This window comes from Falco peregrinus, chromosome 12, assembly GCF_023634155.1.
Source record: "Falco peregrinus isolate bFalPer1 chromosome 12, bFalPer1.pri, whole genome shotgun sequence".
Taxonomy (NCBI): Eukaryota; Metazoa; Chordata; class Aves; order Falconiformes; family Falconidae; genus Falco; species Falco peregrinus.
In genome coordinates this window covers 22,954,307-22,974,954 of record NC_073732.1, presented here as the reverse complement: position 1 = coordinate 22,974,954, position 20,648 = coordinate 22,954,307, and the positions used below count along the sequence as shown (strand labels likewise).

At 35.9% G+C, this 20,648-nt stretch overlaps 1 protein-coding gene across 3 annotated transcripts in view; it reads left to right on the top strand.

Annotated features, from left to right (window-relative positions):
• NLGN1 (neuroligin 1) overlaps positions 1-20,648 on the top strand; it is a 328,488-nt gene that overhangs the window by 125,319 nt on the left and 182,521 nt on the right. For all 3 annotated transcript variants that reach the window (XM_027794415.2, XM_027794413.2, XM_055817242.1), the window contains one exon: positions 850-1,002. In XM_027794415.2, the coding sequence (XP_027650216.1) occupies positions 850-1,002 (153 nt within the window). The remainder of the gene's footprint in view (positions 1-849; positions 1,003-20,648) is intronic.

The following is a 20,648-nucleotide window of genomic DNA, read 5'->3' as shown; positions in this document are numbered from 1 at the left end:
GGGGGGATACCCAAACCATTTTCTTAGTTAAATTCAAACCAATATGTCAATTTCTTGTCTATTTTTTTCTGTCTGAGACAATGGCAGAGCTTCAGGATTCAAAATTGTTACCTGCATTTGGCATCACTTTTGAGAACCTTGCAATTGGTTTAAATGCAGGGTGCAGATTTAGAAACATTGTTCCAGGTAGCTGTTTTTTCAAACATACAGTCCTTTTCATAATTCAGTAAAATAGGAAGTACCCACACAACTTGAACTTAAGGCTACCCAGGTTACAAATAATATTGATTTGAACAGCTTCCAAGTATTTTTGAGAACTTAGACTTCAGACCTATCAAAAGACAGCTGTTTTGTGCACCCTTTTTTAATATTATTGATCTTACCACACTGGACACAATCAACAATTTATGTGCGAGCAGAAATCTTGTTTATCTTAACGTGGTGAATCACCTTTAGCTAAGTGAACAGAAGGATGCACTGAGCTTTCAGAAGGGTTCAGACTTTGCCTAAACGAGCTCACACTGATGTTAGTAGACATTTTACATCAAATTCAGAAGGAACAGAATCAGACCACTGTTCCATTGCATTTGAGCAAACATGTTACCATTTTCGATTCTTTCGTGCTTTTCCAAGAACAATGAGTGTTTCAAAAATATGAACTTTGGTTACAAACAAACCACAAAGAAACACTTACACCCACCTTCCCATTTCCTTATGTAAAAGATGTTGCTTGAGAAACACTTCAAGAAAAATAACCTCACTAAAAATAAAATAAAAACAAATTAAAATATTGCATGTAACTTATTTGGTACTTTCTTGAAATAAAATGTGTCTTAATATTTTTTCCAGACATTCGGGACAGTGGGGGACCTAAGCCTGTGATGGTGTATATTCACGGAGGGTCCTACATGGAAGGCACTGGAAATTTATATGATGGCAGTGTTCTAGCAAGTTATGGGAATGTGATAGTCATCACAGTCAACTATCGCCTTGGGGTACTTGGTAAGAAGCTTTTAGCTTTCCATTAATCCCTGCTATCTGCAATGCAATTCATGTTATGTGTGAGAATGTATTAAAAACAAACAAGCAAATGAAAAACAAAAGAACAACTTTTTAAATTTCCTTTTTGGTCAAATAAAAGTTTTGTATTCTGCCGTTGAGATATAAAGACGTTGCTAGTATTATCTGCAAGAACCTGCTGTCATGCTTTCAGTGGTATGAAACAGGTGTTCCCATAGCTGAGCTGCTCAGAATCTGAAGATTTCTTTTTTTCCCTGTGAATAGCAGCAATGCTTTACTTCATAGACAAGTAAATCTTTTTTTTTTTTCTTTAAAAAAAAATAAATGTTGTCATAAGCAATAGTTTTTTCTGTGGAAGAAAATGACTAAGTTTTGATTACCATGATTTTTTCTTGGTAATAAATTTTTAATTTCGCTTTTGAAAAAGCTATGGAGGTTATAAAGCCATTATTTAATAAAACCTGTAATTTTAACCTTTGTGTTTTGAGCTTCATTGTGGTTTTGAAAGGTGTTACAGGTATAATTTGAATACCTCCAGTACTTCTTTTCTGGGCCAATTTAGAGAGCTAATAGAGTTACTTTGGGTTGTTTCAAATACAGTGAATAGGATATGCCGATGCTGTTGGTAGACTTGTGTGGTATCCCTCTGGTAGCTTGTATTTCTAATAAGTTACGCTTTGCTGTTTGTTCAGTGTAGTCACATTCACGATACAAGTTCAGTAGCTCTTGAGACAATGTGATTGTTGGTTTTTTCTTCTGCATATTTTACCAAAACGTCCCATGGTGAGACTCCTGAAAGCAGGAGTTCAGTTCTGGGATATTATGGAGGCCAGTACAGTAACTTTAGAATAGTTACATAATTATTAGGGTGTTGCCTGTAACATCTGCAGGGGTGTGATAGGCCGTTCGCAGCAGCGAGTTGGTTCTGAAGACGGTCAACTTTGTTGTCAGTTCATGGGTGGTAGCACTGTCTGCTACTCTGGTTTTCTTCTGTGTGGTTGTTTTATTTAAACTTTGCTCTGTTTTTTTGTGCATTAGCATGATCTACAAATTCATTGGTTCTGGTTTGCTCATTTGGGTAGTTTTCTCCAAACAGTTTCATTTTTGTTAAAAATTTGACATCTGAACACACTTTAATTTTGGGAGGAGTTTCATATTTTGAAACTTAGTCTAATATGGTTGTGTTTTACAAGAGACTGAATAATTTCCAGAAAAATCATAACTATTTTTTTACTGGATTTACCTCCTTAGTATACACTTGGAGTTTTCATTTATGATGTACTTCTCTAAGCAAGGGAATTCTGATATTTTGTATGTTTTTCTCCCTCCTCCTGTTCTCCGATTTATATAGTGGCTTCAAGTCCTGGGCACGTTTTAGTGCAGCAGTTGATAACCTGTAGTCTGTACCTCTAATCGACATTTTAGTTTTACACCAGTCCCCTCTCCCTGATGTTTCAAATAACTTTTGTCTATATTGTATTCTAGTAATATATTCTGCCCATTAATAAAGTATCTGTTATCGCAAAGCACTGTTTATTTTTGTAAAATGTCTAATTCCTAAATAATTTGCAGTTGCAGTGTTTGAAAGGGCTAGTTGCTTGAAAGATGAAAATTAATTCACCTTTGTTGATGGTAATGGCTTCTCCATTTGTAATTTAACACTGATCCCTGAGGTAACCTACTGCTAACATCTTACTGAGCTTGGGAGGATTTCATTTGTGTTTGTGCTTGTGTGGTTCTTTGGACTTTACAGAGCCTCAAGGGGCAGAGAGCTAATTTTCTTTCACGTGAGACCTATTACAGTAAAACCTCTAAAACTCACGGCAGAATCCAGTGATTGGTATGAATACTTGAAATTATTTTCAAACTAACTAAAAGAACCCTGTACCAGGCTTGCAGGGTTTTCTTAGTAAAATTAATGCACCTATTAAATATATGTAGAAGATGTTCATATATTTTGTACAATGTTACAAATGGTACAATGCCTATCTGTCATGTATTAAATAATGATCTATCACTAAATAGGTAGTGTAGAAACATGCTAGTAAACAAAAAAGAAAATTTGCACAGTCTGCATTTTCTCTGCATTTGTTTTCTGGCCTCAGAGTAGAGTTTTTGCATAATCGTAGTAGATATCAACTTTTATTTTTACTGTTTTGAAACTCTTGTTCATCACTGTACAGCAGAACATTGCCCTTTGCTGTCATGGTAGATACAATATGGTTTTACAAATACATAGCTGACAAATTCTCAGCTTCCCTCTTTCTGATCATGTCCCATCTTTCTATCTGAAAATACTGTGGCCAGCAGGACTAGGGCAGTGATCATCCTCATGTACTCATGGCATTGGTGAAGTTGCACTTCAAATACTGTTTTGGGCCCCTCACAGCAAGAATGATGTTGAGGTGCTGGAGTGTGTCCAAAGAAGAGTCACAAAGCTGGTGAAGGGTCTAGAGAACGAGTTTTATGAGGAGCAGCTGAGGGAACTGGGGTTGTTTAGACTGGAGAAAAGGAGGCTCAGGGGAGACCTTATTGCTCTCTACAGCTGCCTGAAAGGAGATCAGAGCAAGGTGGGGGTTGGTCTCTTCTCCCAGATACCAAGTGACAGGTCAAGAGGAAACGGCCTCAAGTTGCACCAGGGAGGTTTAGATCGGGTATTAGGAAACATTTATTCACTGAAAGGGTGGGCAATTGGAATAGGCTGCCCAGAGAAGTGGTGGAGTCACCATCCTTGGAAGTGTTTAAAAAATACATAGATGTGGTGCTTAGGAACATGGTTTAGTGGTGGCCTTGGCAGTGCTGGGTTGATGGTTGGACTGGATGATCTTAAGGGTCTTTTCCAGACTAAACGATTCTATGAGTCTATCTGTAAGGTGAGAGAGTCAGCTTCCCTGTCCAGTGTCTGTGGGACACCTAGATCTCACTTCACTGCTGTGTAAAATGCCTGGCTGTATATGGAGAAGTAACTCAGGGATTTTTTTTTCCTTATGAGATGATGTGGGGACAACTTAAGGTCTAATATGACCTTTATTGGACTGTGTTTCTTGTATCGGTCTTTATGGATATATCTCTTGATGTAGATGATTTCTGCGAGACCTAGGAGTTCTGCCATTGTTTCACCAAGACTCACACTGTGACGTTTCTTAATAAGGAACCCACTTAAATAAATGTTTAGAGCTGCAGCAGCAACATTTTCTTCCAGACCAATAGTGATGTGAAGGGAGGATATGCTGTGTTATTAGACTCCTTACAGTATGATTATTAAGCCCACAGTAGACAGCTTTTGGTGCAATTCAGATTGGTTTTTTCTGTTTATTTTGAGTTGAAACCTTTGTCTTATAGACTAATGTGCTCAAGGACCTGCATTTTATAGATGCAAGATTTGCTTCTGCGTAAAATGCTAGAAATTGCTTAAAAGTGAAATCCAATTGGTAAAGAGAAAATAACGATAAAAATGTAAGTAGTATGAAGCAAGTGAATTTAAAAAAACAAACAAAACCTCAGTGCATTCTCTGGCCCAATTTTGTCTTTGAAACAAGTTTGAGAATGAAAATCTGTTAGAAACTTTCTTTAGATAAAGATAAGATGGAAAAGAGAACTGTTTGCCCTGAAAAAGTGAGGAGTACTGAATAGGAAGCCATTGGAAACAGACTTTTTATATCTTCTTTAGATTCCTTTAAATGCTGGTCTTGTGCAAGCAATCTCATCCATTAAGGAATACCGAGCAAGTAGTTTAATACCCTTGAAGGACAGCATAGGAGTAAGCACAGATGTATTTTTATGGTTTCTTATTAGGAAAGGACAGATATGAAGACAAGTTTGGATTTTGAACTCAACTAATTTGAGACTTCAAATGTTTATTTAATATATAGCCATCTGGTAAAAAGCAGGAGCTTTTTATTTAAATTTCATAAAAGAAATGTAAAAGGATTATAAAAGGAATCTATTTAACATCCAGAAAAAATCATGATAGACAGGTTTAATACTGCTAGTGCTGTTTGCTGTGTTCTTTCTTATGAAAGGTTTATTTAGAAAAGGAGAATGCTTTGGGTCACCACTGGCTACTACCCCTTTTCCTCTCAAGACGGGAGAGAAAGGAGAGAGCTGGTTTATGCTAACTGCATACTGGTTTCTTCATTTTATTAATTTCTGCATCTTGCTCTGGATTATCTTTTAACCACAGGACTTTAATACAACTGAAAGAAACATTTTTAATGCAACTCACAAAATGAACTGGGAGATGGAAGAATGATTCACAGGAATCTCTAGGTTAAGCACTGCTTTAAATTTCCCTTTTTTTCCCTATTTAAGAAGCAGTGATTTTCTCTACAGAAACAGTAAATTGTCATTCCAAGGGTCTGGGTTAAAAGGTCATAATAAAGAAAAAGGAAAAATTACATGCATTTTGTATTTCCCATTTGGCATTCTGAATAAGTCTGCATTGGTAAGGCAAATGTTCTATAACTGCAAGACCATAATTTATGCCAAAATGGAAGCACACCCATAAGTGAGATTGTCTTGGTCATGCTTGCTTGAATTATGAGCAATTTTGCCTTTTGAGGAGGATGTAGGAAACATCGCTGTCTTTTAGTTTTGTATTTATATTGTTACTCTTTAGCTGGAGGATATTGACAGGGATTACTGAGTAGGAAACACCTACCCAGGTATTCTGCCACTTTGATTTTTAAGCCAGTTTGTACTTTTAATGCTGAAAGTAGTCACTGCAGCACACTGTTTGAAAGGCCTGTTATTCTTACTAGTACATTATTTCCCAAATAACTGCACTGAAATCAATGGGGCTTATAAGTACAGTACGTCCCCTTGTGACAGAGCCTACTTGCCCGTAATTTGAAATGATGCAATGAGGAAAAAAGGGCACTGGAAAATTGCTACTCATACACAGACCTTCTTCTGAGCAGATCTATTCTTAGAAGAGGTCTGTTGTGTTTTCCAGCCCAAACGTCCATTTTTCAGTAGTGTGTTGTGCCAGCTGGCTGTGTTGGGCTGCACATTCATGTAAAATAAAACTCAGAACAGTGAAAGAAAATGGAACAAAGCAAGAATACTGTCACAAAAGGCCTTTTCTACTTTTGGTAATGACAGTTAGAGCTTTATGGACAATGTGGTGAGAGAAGATGAGTCTCATTAAGCCATAACGTGCTTTGTGTGTTGCTGTGTGTCAGAATATATGAGGAAAATACATTAGGTTGGAACATACATGTTACTTCCATGCAGAATCATGCCAACCAGCAATATCTTATTGGCTAAGGAGGTATGTGATATATAAGACTAGAGTCCTGTTGTAAAAACTGGGCAAACTTTGCCAAGTCCAGCATTTCTGCCATTACCCCTTTCTCTGCAAGGCATTGCACATTCCCAACAGGCAAAAATTAGTGCACAAACTTTCCTTTATATGTAAGTTTATGCACGATGGGTTTGTTCCCTTTACTATAGTAATTCCAGAATGTAGCCTAGTGAACCTTTTCATGGGATGAAGAATTATCTAGTTGACTGTTTGCAGGACTGAACACAAACATGAGAATATATTACAATGAAACCTAATTCAGAACTACTTGGAAGTACCTGCTTGTTTTGGGAGTCTAATTCCATTGTGATTGACTAGAAGGTATTGTCTTGTTTTGTTTCGATATTTTTCTCTTTCTAAATCGTATAACATCTTTTTTTTTTTTTTTTTTTTTTTTGTTCTGTGCTTTCAAATTAGATCTGGTTTTTTTCCAGGATTAATTTAATTTGTCAACCTGATCTATCTTTATTTTGGTAATTATTTACTTTGTATTGTTCCCATCAGATAGTCTGGGGTTTTGTTTTTGTTTTTTTTTTTTTTTCCTGCTGCCTTGCTCTTCTCTTTATTTTGACATCATGGTGATACTACTAAAAATATTAAACAGAGGGTATCTTTCAAATATGTTTCAAAACCATATATATAAGGTAGACATAATCCTTTCAAAAATTGCTTTATGTCATATTAAAAAAAATTAGTGAACGTCATAAAGATGTTGTGATGAATTAGTATCCTGTGTCACTTCAATATTTTTGCATATATAACCTATCATGTTCCTATTCTACAATGTGGAGGGGTTGTCTTTTTTTCGGAAAAAAAACTTCTTCACTTTAGTAAAAGTAAGTGTCACCCACTCATGGCATAGTGCCTATTCAGTGAAAGTAACAGTGGAATAGGAAGGTTTATGTTAGATATCAAAAGAGATAAAAAATATAGCAAGATTCTTTTTCCTATATTTCTTAGACTGTGGGGTTTTCTTTTATAGTTCATAATTTAATATCCAGTAAAACTGTGAAAATGTTTGATCATTAGCATCAGTGACAAGCACATCCATTATCTTTTTATGAAACCTGAAAGGTACTGTCAGGAGATGGCATTTTATTCCAGCTTTGCTGTACCACCACAGGGTCTCTGATGAGCCTTTTTTCTATTATCCATTTCCTAACATGTTTGAGTAAAAATGCTAGATGAACAGAAGATTATATATTATTGCCTAATTAAAAGTACATTACATTGAAAGTAAAGATGGGAAATTAATAGCAAAACACATCAAAATGTGCAGTCAAAAATCATTCATTTGAGTTTTTTGAATTGGAAGAACATGCAGAGAATGTTAATTTATAAATAGTTTTAGGGACCCTTGGCAGCTTCATAACAAGTCTCCTTTAGATATATGAATGTGAAGTTGCTTATAAATGAATTTTAATATTTTGGGATTACGCAGTAGCATAATGTCCTGAAGGCCTTATCTGATCCCACCTTAGCCTTGGGCATCACTATTTCTTGGTATGAAGCACTCCAAATGAATTTGATGCTAGATAAATAGGAGGTGTTAAGATAGAAAGTGTACTGGAGTTATCTATTCCCTCTGGTGGTGTACTTCTCAAGGTCTGATTTACACATACTTAGAATTCTAAAATTGTATTCGGCAATTCTTGTTTAATCTAGTAGGTAACCTCAGGTCAGCCCAGTTTGCAGGAGGCCCAGGCACAGCTCATCTAGATTTACAGTGTCCTAATTTCATAGGTCCATTAATAGAATTAGCATTCAGATCTCAAACCTGCTGTAATTAATGACATTTTAGAGGCTTTTTTGTGAGCTAGTACCAGCCAAAGGGAGTCATGTATGCAGCGAAGCAGAGAGAGGAAGATTGCCACACTTGAATCTGTACCATCAAAATGACAAAATGGACTTGCGGTAAACAATAGGTTATTGACTAGATATGTTTAAAGGGTCAACTGCAGTGCACAGCAGGCAAGGTATTTATGAAATGGGAACCCTGAATATATAGTGCACTTTTAAAATGAACCATTTCTTTTCTATTTGTGCTTTTTCTAGCACAGCAAATTGACATTATCTACCTGCTTGGATAGATGGATACACACCCGCTTCTCTATCTTTTAGAGCACAAAGACATCACTTTGTTTGCCATTGAATAAGTTTCTATCTTGGTACAGGTACATTTTAAATAACAGGTTTATTCTAACATTTGTCGGTACACTACTTTTTTGGTAAACAGAAAAATAACAAATAACAAATTTTAAAACTATTCATTTTGGTGTTAGAGCAGTTTGTGTCATTTCTGTCAAGAGAAATTACTTTTTGGTAAGATAAATTCCCTTGATCAATATTTAATCATATAATAAAAGTATTCCAGTTTTTTCCAAATAGTAGATTTATCTTTGAGAACATAACAAACTTCAACTTGATAATATTTGCAAAATAGGAAATAAAAAGTGTTCACTGAAGAAAATTACAGATATCGTACTGCCTCAGAACAAAACATAAAAATCTTTGGCCCCGTTATCCTACATGAAGTTATCTGTAATTTTTATGATCTAGCTATGTGTAGCTACCTTCATTTTCCTTTAAGTAGTATTTGATCAAATTACTTTTACAGCTTTACTGATCCCTGTGCAAAACCTCTAATCTACACTGTTACAAATGTTTCAGGTATGCAAAATAACCTGTATTATACACTGTACACTGTCCTAAGCCTTTGGTTGTCTTGTGATGGGAGACTTGTCAGGAAGCCAGGTTTGGCCTCATCCTCAGAAGCAAACAGAATTTAGGCTGCTCTGCCTTTACCAGAATGCCAAACTTCCCAGGAAAGGATCTATCTGACTACAAGCCAAGAGGTGGGGATAAATCAGGATTTTTATGCAATCTGTATCTCACTGCAGAGTGTTCCAACACTGAAATAATCCTCTGAGTTTCCAATATTTTGATTTTCAGCCAAGGCAGGAAGACATTACAAAATATGCTACAGCTCAGCAGCTAAGTCAGATCTGTGCCCGGTCCTGGTGGGCTGGGCGCTTTTCGCTCCCGAGTTTTACGCTGCTGTAATTCATGCCCAGAAAAAAGGCAAACGAAGATTCTTTTGTCACTTCTGATAGAAGCAGCAGGACAAGTAGATAGCATACTTCAGAACTCCCAATTCACTGCCTTTAATTACATATATTAAAATAGTCCCAAGTTTTTTGAAACTTAAATGAAGCCCTTCTGTATACTGCAGGGCTTTGGAAGCAATAGATAGCTTGACAGGGATTTCCATTGCAAATGTTGCTCTCACTTTTCACACATTTCAAATGCACAAAATTGTTCATTTTATGTTTTTTTCGTGTGCAAATTAGTTTACGTATTTAGGTACTAGCTCAAATACTGTTTTGATACTTTAATGTAATACCTCATGATATTTTTGAATCAATTGAACAAGAGCTGTATTGTAAGGTTGTAGCAGCACTTTTTAATGATTCAGAAGAGTAACGTGAACAGTAGATCTAGAGGACCAAAACTCTCTTGGCAGCAGTACTGGCAAGAGAGGGTCCTAAATTTTTTCTTCTGTTTAATGTGTGATCCATGTGTAAATGCCTGCCTTAGCCAACATGTAAAATAGTACAGTAAAATGTAGCAATTTGTGTTACTTTCCAATGGAGAATATATAGAAGACTGCATTGTTTGATATACTGATTTCTTACATCCCACTATGTACAGGCAAATAAATATTTTAGAGAAAACTAGATTTGAATGCATTATTACATGAAAAACTGCTAGATGAAGGCCTTTAAAAGGCCAGAGGAAATGATGTATATAGGCTAACATCCCTTATGAAGCAAAGTATGAAAATTGCCTTCAAGCAAATATAAATAATAGATACCAATATATTTGTGGAAGTATTTTGAGTATCTCGTGTTGTATATGTTGCAAGCTAAATATATTTTTTAAAAAGTAATATTTGATTTTATGAAATCACCTACATTCATTGTCATTTGTTCAACTTCTCAACGCTTTCCACCAGGATTTCCGTTGAGAGGTCTTATGTTGCCATAGGCGTGCTAAAACATTCTTAAATTTTCTTCTTATTAATTGAGAATGAAATGTTCAGTACAGAAGTACAAAATATGAGGAGAGAAGAGACAGCACCAAATAGCTCCAAAGCATTTAGAAAAGGCAAACGCATCCCTAACCTGGTTTCCTTACTTAGGTTCTAATAGCCCATTTATTTGGTAAGCACTTATTTGTTTCACCTCACTGATTTCAACAGGAAACATACAGGTAAATTATTTTTTTCCAAAAAAGTTTGTTTCCATCCCTACTTGTTGGTATAATTTATTGTACATTAGTTGATTTGCTTCTGTGACTGAAATTTTCCTTTCAACTTTAACAAAGTACTCCAGCTCAACTGAAAATGGTTTTGCATTTCATCTGTAAGGCTTTATTAAAGCAGTGAGATGCAATAGGATGTACTTTACGGAGCCATTAATGCATGCCCCGTGTGCGTTGTGAGGCATGAGGCCAAAGGCCATGTGCTTTCAGCTACCCATGAACCATATTAATGACCCTGTAAAATACACTCCTGAGCATCCTAATGCTATTATAATTACTCACTTTATTATTACATGCCTCTTCAAAAAAAATTCTCTAAATATTTTCCTTTTGCTTTTATATAGTCCTTAACTAGGAAGGCTAATTTATGGTATGCTGAGAGGGAAATACAATAAAAGGGGTATTAACTTTCTTTTCACCATTTCTTTTGATAATTTAAAATGTTATCTTTTAACACTTCATGGGCTTGCACATCCTGTGTGTCCAAAGCTTACAAACCATTTCATTGTTGAGTTTCTCCTGTTGTAATTAATGGCTGTTTGGATGCATGTTGCTTGGATTTTGTTTGTCATTAGGTTGTTGACTTTATATGAAAAAGATAACTTGAAACAGAAATGTACTCGCTACTTATTGTATTTTCTTTCTAATTGAAAAGAATTTCCTTGGCATCTACCTTGCTAATATAGATCTTTTTTAATGTCAGTTCCCTCCAGCTGAAAATGTGCTTTAAAAATGTTATTGATAAGTAACAAGATACTACCTGCATTTTTCCAGCAACCACAAAATTCAACATCTGTGGTAGTGACCAAATTCCATCTTTGCAGTTGTCTCTAAGCTAAATGTTATGGAAGTGATGATCACAATTTTAAATTTAAAGGTTACATTATTAAAGAGCGTTAAAATGGTGCATACATTTCCTTTTCTTTCCTTTCCCCTCCATAAGCACATAATGCTGCTTTTTCATCCTTTGAAAGTTCTATATAGTTTTTGGCTGGTTTCTTTTTATAAATATTTCATAGGTAGTGTTTTGATCTCTGGTTCAATTTCAGTCATGGCAGCAGATGTTTTTGTTGATAAGTTCCTTTTGAAAGTACTGTGTACAAACGAATTTACAAACAGTAATATTCAGCAAGTCTATTGGTGATAATTCTGAAAAAAATTATTATCTAGAATAAATGTTTGGTTTTAACCTTTTTTTCTTCAGACATACAAAATATGATGTAAAAATAGCATTGGTTGGCTATAGCATATCAAAGATGCAGCGTAGGGTCTTGCAGGCAATGTTGTCTTGTAACCACTTCCAGGCTACCACAGAGTGGGACCTCTTGCAAAATACTTGCAAGCAGCTGTCATTAGGAATCATCAGCTTTGATAGAACCTTATCTATTTTGCTAGCACCAACCACAAATAGGAAATATGTGGTTTTTACTAAAGAATCAGAGACAACATTTTACATCTGTAGGAGAGCCACTTGGTGCAGTGCCTTTGAAAGAGGTGGAGATTCCTTTTCTGCTGCCTACAGCACCAAAGAAAACCGGGTCTATGTATTTGTTTTCCTCTATTAATTCTCATTCTTGTCAGCACCTTCATGGCTCACACTGCTGAAGTCTTCACAGCGTTCCAGAATGACTCTGGAAAGAAAATTCCAAGATTGTGCTAGCAGTATGTGGGTCTTCCTCTGTTTTTATATGACAAAATAATTTTGAAAAATGAGCACAGGTAGCTTTGTGTCCCATTAACGATTGAATGCTGGCTTTTGGATAATGGAAATAAGTAAACCAAATTCTTTTGTCTGACTATACAGAGGAGAGCTTTTGTCGTGAGACTGCATTTTTCCTTTACACAAGTGCTTAGCCAGACTTTTGGTCCTAAGACTTCTGAGTCTATGAAAAGCTGTTTCTGTCACATTCTCTGGCTCCTCAGTGTATCCTCCCTGGAGATCTGCATGAGTTAGGTAAAGATAATCAATCTCACTTTCAAAGAAACAAAATTACTTGTGACGATCAATGTGCGCTAATAGCTACTTGTTGAAGTCATCCTGCAACGTTGCAGAACCCAGCAGAAACACATTCAGAACGTGGTTCTTGACTCCTCGCTGCCAGGTAAGCAATATGCAGGAAGCCAAAAGCAATGGAAACAAGCGTGTATGAGGGGGGTTTATTTTCACTAGCTTCAAGTTTATATGGAACGAGGAAGATTTTTCTTCCCAAAAGGTGCCAGACTCTTCTTAGTGGTATATAGCAAAAGGAGAAGTGGCAATGGGCACCAGTTATACAGGAAATTCCAGTAACAAAACCTTGTTTACTCTGAGGGTGGTCAGATGCTGGAAGGGGTTACTCAGAAAGGTTGCGGAGTCTCCAGTGCATGCTGATACTCGAACCCCACCTGGACCCAGTCCTGAGTAACCTGCTGTAGTTGGCTCTGGTTTAAGCAGGGGCAGTGGCAGACTGAGCGATCTCCAGAGCTCCCTGCTACCTCCACGCAGCGGTTCTGTGATCTGCAGGCATAGCAGTGGGATACCCAGTACTATGAAGGGGCAGATGATTTGTTCTTTGAATGTCTACCTGATCTTTTAACTCCTGATTATCTTTGTAAACCTTGCCTCTGCATAGACTGGACTCTCATGAAAATGAATTAGTCCATTACAGTTGTCTCAGGCAAAAAATATGCTTTTCTACAAAGCAATAACCACGCTACTAACTTTGATGTCATGAGTAGATATATCGTCTGCTCTCACTTGCTGTGTTTTAGACTGTGGCTCACAGGCACAGAAAGGATTACTTATTCTACCACCCCAATGGGGTAAACTAGCTCTGTTTTGACAGTCGGGCAGTGGGAGATAATGATCTGTCTCCTGCAAACTTTACAGTGGCTTATGTCCAAATCAGAGGTGCAGATCCCTTTCACACTTAAGCTAAACCTTTCAAACTCTTTTTCTAAACCCTGCACTTACCCTAGTATTACACCAGAATTAAATGTTAGGGGGTGAAGAATCACAAGATCAGATCAAGTGAAGTCTTACGCTGTAGATTTTTTCAGTTGGAATTTGGGTTTTCTGGAAAGGAGCTCCTGGTTTTGCAAAGTCCTAAAGACTGCCTGCAAGTTATAAGGGAATGGAAGAGCACTTTTTCCTCTTCCTTCTTTGCCCGTTTCTCCTCTTTGGAATGGAGCCAGTGTAAGCTGTACCTATACCCATGAAATGTGGGCTTGTTTTAATTTGATGCCAATTATTTCCATTCAGCCTACCAACCACTGACCTATAAGGCATCCTGGGTTTTTTTGCTTTGTTCTTGTCATGCCAGGATGTTTCCTCTGTGCTGTCACTCATCTCACTGCTCCTTTTCCACACAACTTGGCAATTCCTGAACACATATTTTTTCACATCTCTTGACACATATTGAAAAATCACATGTTGATGAAGACCAATTTCTTAACTAAAAACTGCCTACGCCATGGCTGAATACATCGCTTAGGGTACATTAGTGAAATTCTAAAACCTTACTTTTTGGAAGCTCATCGCACACTAACAGCAGCAAAAAAGAAAAAAATAAAATTGCCAATTACAGCTAATAGCTTTCTGCAATTGACGTGTATAAAGCAGATTGAAGGTACTTTTAATAGCAGCTTCTCAGTAAATGCAAGCAGTGAAATGCTTTGGAATGAAGCAGTCGCAAAAAGCAGGTTAAATGTCCCATGCTTAACAACTTGCAGAATCTAGAAGGCTGTTTTAAAGACATCTTTGGGGATTTCTCTGTAAGAATACAACTGATAAATGATTTTGTTTTGTTTTCCCTTGAGAGTGTTTACATATATCTGATAATATTTTCTTTGTTCCCTTAAAAAAAAATCTTCCTAAAATAACGTTAATTTTAAAGGAATCTGAAGAAGAGAAACTAGTGCTACTGATACACCTCATTATTTGTTTTCGTTAATACCAACTCTTTAGCATAAATATCTCTATGTCAAACAAATTGAAGTACCTTTTTTTCTGAAAGCAGAAAATGTATTTTGTATATTCAGTCATTTTTCAGAAGGAATATCATAACAATTTTAATGATGAAAGGATTTCAAGAAAAGCAAAGAACTTGTTAGTAATAGGATAAGTCAAGAAATAAAGATCGCTCACCGAAACAGGGCTTTCTGAACATTTTTTTTTATGTATATTTATATATTTCAGTGATGTGTAAAGCACAAATGAAAAGTTAAGAGAGTAATAAACAAAGGCTGGAATGTGATTTTGATGGGTAGGCTGTACTTTGATCTTCAGACTATGAAACATTGCTACCTGGGTCAGCGCTAACACTCAGCAGGACAAATAATCAGTTTGCTGCAGTATAAAATTCATAATTTCTTATTTTATGCCATGCTAGCAAACATTCATGTGACACCCCAAAGGAAGAAAAGGGAGAATCTAGATGTGTTAGCAATTTGTGTAATTTAAAGCAACTTTAAACGTGTGTTTATTAAATATTTTCTTTAAAGTACTGTGGTCATTAACACATAGCATTATAGAAATGGATTTATATCAAATACTGAACAATGTTGATGGTCTTGAAAATGCTAATACTGCCCGAAATTACGTATAGGTTATGTAATAACTTAAAAAAATTCAATGCTGCTTTCAATTCAGTTAGACAAAATTACATTTCCTACTATACTCAACTGTTCTGCGTTGTAATTTCCATTTTCTCCTACTCACTCATCCCTTCAGAAAGATTTCTACTTTTTAGGGTTCTTAGTTCTACTTGTACTTTCCAAACACAATTAACTGTGCCCTAAGATCTGAAGCTATGCCATTTGCACATTGCTCCTTGCTAGGCGCAACACTCATCCAGCCCTCTTCAATGTACAGCACATTGTCATATTCCAGATGAGGTGGGTAACCTTGATATCCTTCTCTAACAACATCCAAGTAAAAACTTGTAAAGGTTTCTTTATGCTATTTTTTTCCTCACTTACAATGATACAACTCCAAAGAGATGTCAGTGATGTCCCGTGGTTTCACATCAGTCTGAAGCAAAAAGTGAATTTAAGACAGAAGGAAGCCTGTCTCAAGAGCATAACATAAAGATTGCAGTAGAAAATCTAGACCCTTTAAAATCCCACAAGTTTTATGTTTCCTTTCTTTCAGTATACCTGGACTTTATTGCTAAAATAGTGTTGGTGATTTTATAGCTGCTCATTATTTCTGTTGTTCCTGATTAACTATAAATATGAGTAGTTCTAATGATTGCAGTTAGATTGCTTACGTGTATAAAATTAACACATAATAGATGTTTATTGATTCTGAGTCATGGAGAACTTGGTAAAGAAAATAGTAAAAGTTGCTCTTAAGTAAAATGGAAAAAGGAATATTTCCCCTCTGAATATCAGTGCAGAAAAAGTGTGATTTGCACTTGAACATATTTATTTTACCTATCAATTGTAAAATAAATATTAGTAATTCTAAAGACACTTATTGTATGTAATGTCCTATTCTTGATTATTTTAATAAAGCCTTTGTAATATTTCGTTGGATCACAACAGTAAAAACAGTCTGTTTTTAAAGAAACAAAACCTGATCATTAAAAATTGTTTTTAAGTTAAATCTACACCCATACTGATTTTTTTACGTACAAGACAGTTGCAAGATTATCACTTACTATGAATAGATATATCACAAATGCATAGATTTGTGCATTTTTTAAAGTGTGACTATATCTTTTAATTATGGCCTTGATTCTAGCAAATTTCAGGCAATAAAAACTCATTAATTTTATTGGTGTTGGATCAAGCTCCATATTTATAACGTGATGTAATTGTACGCTGCATTTGTGACAACTGGCAACATAATTCTTGACCATAAGGAAAGCACTAGATTGTATTTATTGGTGCAGGATTAGCCATCAGACAATGCTCAGTCAAGAACAGAGAGCTATTCAGAGGATTTCTTCATCAACAATTAGGAACAATTAGGAAATTAAGTGAGAATATATATTTATTTATATTTATTTGTTACATTGCTCCTGTCATGATGATATGAACCTAAGGTTGATACAAGCCGTTGTTACTGACAGAATAACTCCATTTCAATCTGTTAAAAGTAGAAGGATATGCATATTTATTCCTTTTTTTTTTTTTTCTCTAGAGATTGCGACCACTGAAAATTTGGCTAGCAGGGAAGAACTGATACACCATAAGTTTGAGCTGGCATGTTGTATCACAACGTTGTGATATGTCATTTTGGCTCATTTTATCTTTAAAAAAAAACAACAACAAACAACTTTTAGTGCCTTTTCCATTTGTTTCTCAGCAAAAGATAAAATGCTGGAAATACCCAGACTTTTAAAGCTACCCTAGATTACACAAATACCACTGCATATAATTTATCAATTTGTTAATTATACCTGAGCAATTCATTAATGACTTTCTCTTTGATTCACTACAGGGAGATAGATGGGGCTTATGACTCTCAGACTTCCAATACTATAGTTATGCAGAGTCCAAATAATTGGTTTCTGGGATGCAACAGGCAGATTAATGTAACATGTCTTGTTCCACACTTTTGTCTTGGTCGCATTTGGTTTTTTTCTTAGCCAGTGAACATTGGCCTCGCTGTTTGCCTGCACACAGCTGAGGGGTAACCGCGAGGGGACAGATTATTACTTGCTTCTTCCTTGTTCTACACCAAATAGCAGGTAGCAAATGGCATTTCCTTACCCTTGATCCTCCAGCTCATACTAGGCACTTTACACTAGTGAGTGCATAATACTTAAAGCTATTGCAGTACAATACACCCTCAGAGACTCTGTTCTGGGGTTTCTTGTCAAGAAGCTCAAGTGCTGTGTTGAATTGTGTGACACAGAGAAGTTAATAAAGGGCCTGTGTAGATCTGAAAGCCAGAGTATGTTGTATCCTTACATTTGGAGTAGTAATAGAAGAGAAACCAAAAACTTGGAATTATAACCCATTTATTTTTCAGGAAGTTATGTTTAATCTCACATTAAAAAAAGGGCTTAATCTCAAATGAATTAAAGCTTAATTTCCAATGAAATAAATCAAATATCATAATTTGCCATGTATTCACCGCCCGCTCCCTCACCTCCCACCCCCCCAGAATAACTCATCTATGTCTTTAAAAAGTAAATAATGATGGTTGAAAACATTTGCTATGTTGATATCTGTTATTTAAGCAATTTAACCTGTTGGCCACTGTTGTAGGTTTTTATGGGACAGATTGTTTGCTGCTTCTTTCTGCTAAATGTTTTCAGGCTCTATATATGTATGTGATTTGTATTAATAGATAATGGGAAAAGCAAATATGTAACTGAGTATTTTTGCCAGGCAGTCTTGTTGCTATAGCTCTTGATATTATTTTCAGAACCTGCCTATGCCAATATTTCTCTCTTTGGTTTAGAGAATAATTAAATTGTAATGCCTAAGGTTATCTGAAATTGTACCAGTAAAGTAAGTCACCAAAGTGAAATGTGTCATTGCATGAGGGATGGCGCAGAGAAAATAGAACAGTAATATGAGAATTATTCTGTTAATTAGCTTAGATTCATTGTTATTTCTAGTAGTTGAGATATATGGTTTCTAGAGCTCAGTAGAGAGAAAAACAGAGGGAGATGAATGTAACGGGGCCATGTACGCATGATGCTGAATGCCATACATGGTTTGATATCACTGTTTTGAGTTTGAAAGTGTAATGTTTCTTTCAATACCTCTTTTTCTTCCTCTCATCTCAAAGATTTTTAGTTCTCCTTTTTGATCACTCATGTATCTATAAAGAAAGGTTCTTCCACCCCCATCACTATTAGTTCAGTAAATCTAGGTGTCATCTGCCTAACAGCGTAATGAGCAGTAATAACTCATAATGACCATAATGAGCACTAACAGCTGAACATGTCAAATATACTGGAAAAAAAAATAGTTCCCTATGGGACTTCCAGCCTCCTTGAAGTGTAGTTACAAAGTGCTACTGTAGATAGCAGTGAACGACTGAACTGCAGTGCAACCACAGCTTGTTCCAAAAAATCTTTTATAATGGAAACAAACTTACAAGTGATTTTTTAATTTTTTTTTTTTTTTTTGCATTATATTCATTATAAAGTGAGATTTCTCAGAGGATTTTGAAAAAACCCCAGGTATTTAAGTTTCCTATCAAACCTGAAGGACAAGTTCTCTTTGTCAAGGCAAAACCACAATGCAAATCTAACCCTGGCCACATGGCAGCATGCTGATCTGGGTTCTGATCAAGGTGGAACAGAATTTTCTGAGGACGTTTGGGCCATTTAAGGTAGGATGTGATCTAATACATTACTGGCTTGCCTATAGGACAAGCAAGTCTTTGGAGTAACTGCAATTGGATAGGCTGCATACCATTCCTACTACAGTGTTTGCACGTACAGATGCCCCAATTTACTTGATTTCTATTACACAAAAGTTTGATGATTTTGCAATTTTCATATTTCAGACCTTGGGAAATATTACGACTTTTTGTAATTTTTTTGGCTTGATTTTAGTGATGTCTCACAGGAAAAGACCTAGATTTACCTGGAAAATTAAACTGTTACAGATACCATGTTTCCTCTGATACTGGATGATGCTCTATGCAAAAAATAGTAACAATAACACTACTTTCTTATAAAATGCTCTTTTATACCTCTATAAAAATTAACTATATTTTGATCCATTCTGTTCTAATCTGTCTTTTCCTTTTATTCCTTGCATTGCTTTCTGACTTACTCATCATCAGTCTTCTTCCTACTAAAATTTTTTAACTCCACCAGTCTTGCAGCAGAGTTTGAAATGGATCCGTATCTACCCTGTATGCCACTGTCTAAGGCAATATTTTGTAAAATAAAGTCAGGATTTCTTTTTTGGTTTAGTATTTTAAGAGAAGCCATGCTTTCTCTCAGGTCAAATGAGAAAATAATGAAAGCCAGAGCTTCCAAAGAGAACAACATAATCATTCCTCTCTGTTTACAAAGTGATCAGCTATGTAATTTTTCTTTACATATGAGACTTTATGTATGAGACTATGAAACTAAAATGCAATGGCCAGGCTTCAATCTATGGTAAACAGAGTCAACAAAACTGTAGGAAAAAGAAAGATCTGTTATCAAGTGTATCCTAAAGCAGATTTTGGGTATCGAAGGTGTTACTGAAGTAATGCTCTTGCCTAAAATTGATGCAATTTTCATTAGCTCAAGCTAGCAGCTGAAGTTCAAGTTTTTAAGTACATGAATACCTTTCTTAGTAAGTGGTCCAGTTTGTTTCACCTCAATTAATTGCATTCGTGCGGATATGTTTGCCACATCAGGGCCTGAGAGTTTAAGAGTATCAACATCTATCAAACAACACTGAAACGTACAGGAATATAAAAAAATGTTGCTTTACTAATCAGCAAGAAAAGTAAGCCCAAATGTCATCGTCTTCTAAACAGCAATGTCCCTGGGACCTGATGGTGAATCTAGTCAAGCTTTTGACTGTGCCAACTAAATACACACCATCTATAGCAACAGCCTGCCACTGATTCTGGGCAAACATCTCCCGTGAAACCTGTGTGGGTGGAGACTTTTTCAAGGAATACCAATCTGTATTGTTTCTATAATGGGAAAAATTGTGTATGATTTCATAACACTTTTTAAATTTATTTATAGTGTGTAAAAGAAGAAATCAGAAACTTCTCTAAATACTAATTACTTTCTGTGGAATAATCACTGTATGTGTAATGTTATTCTCATCCTTAGTTGGATTGGTCACAGAAATAGTCTTACAAGAAAGCGTGACTGTGCTGACAGCAGAAGAGGTGTGTTCGCACTTGCATGTTTATATATTACTATGTGTGCATACATTCAGGTACACATATATGCAACAGTTATTATGCAGCCCCAGGTGAGACAGAAGAAAAGAGTCTTTCCAGATGTCCAGCCGTGGGTCCATGAGAAAAGCAAAGCTGGCCACCCACCTAATGATCTAACCATCTGAAATAGTGGCGCAAAATAGCCAGACAGGT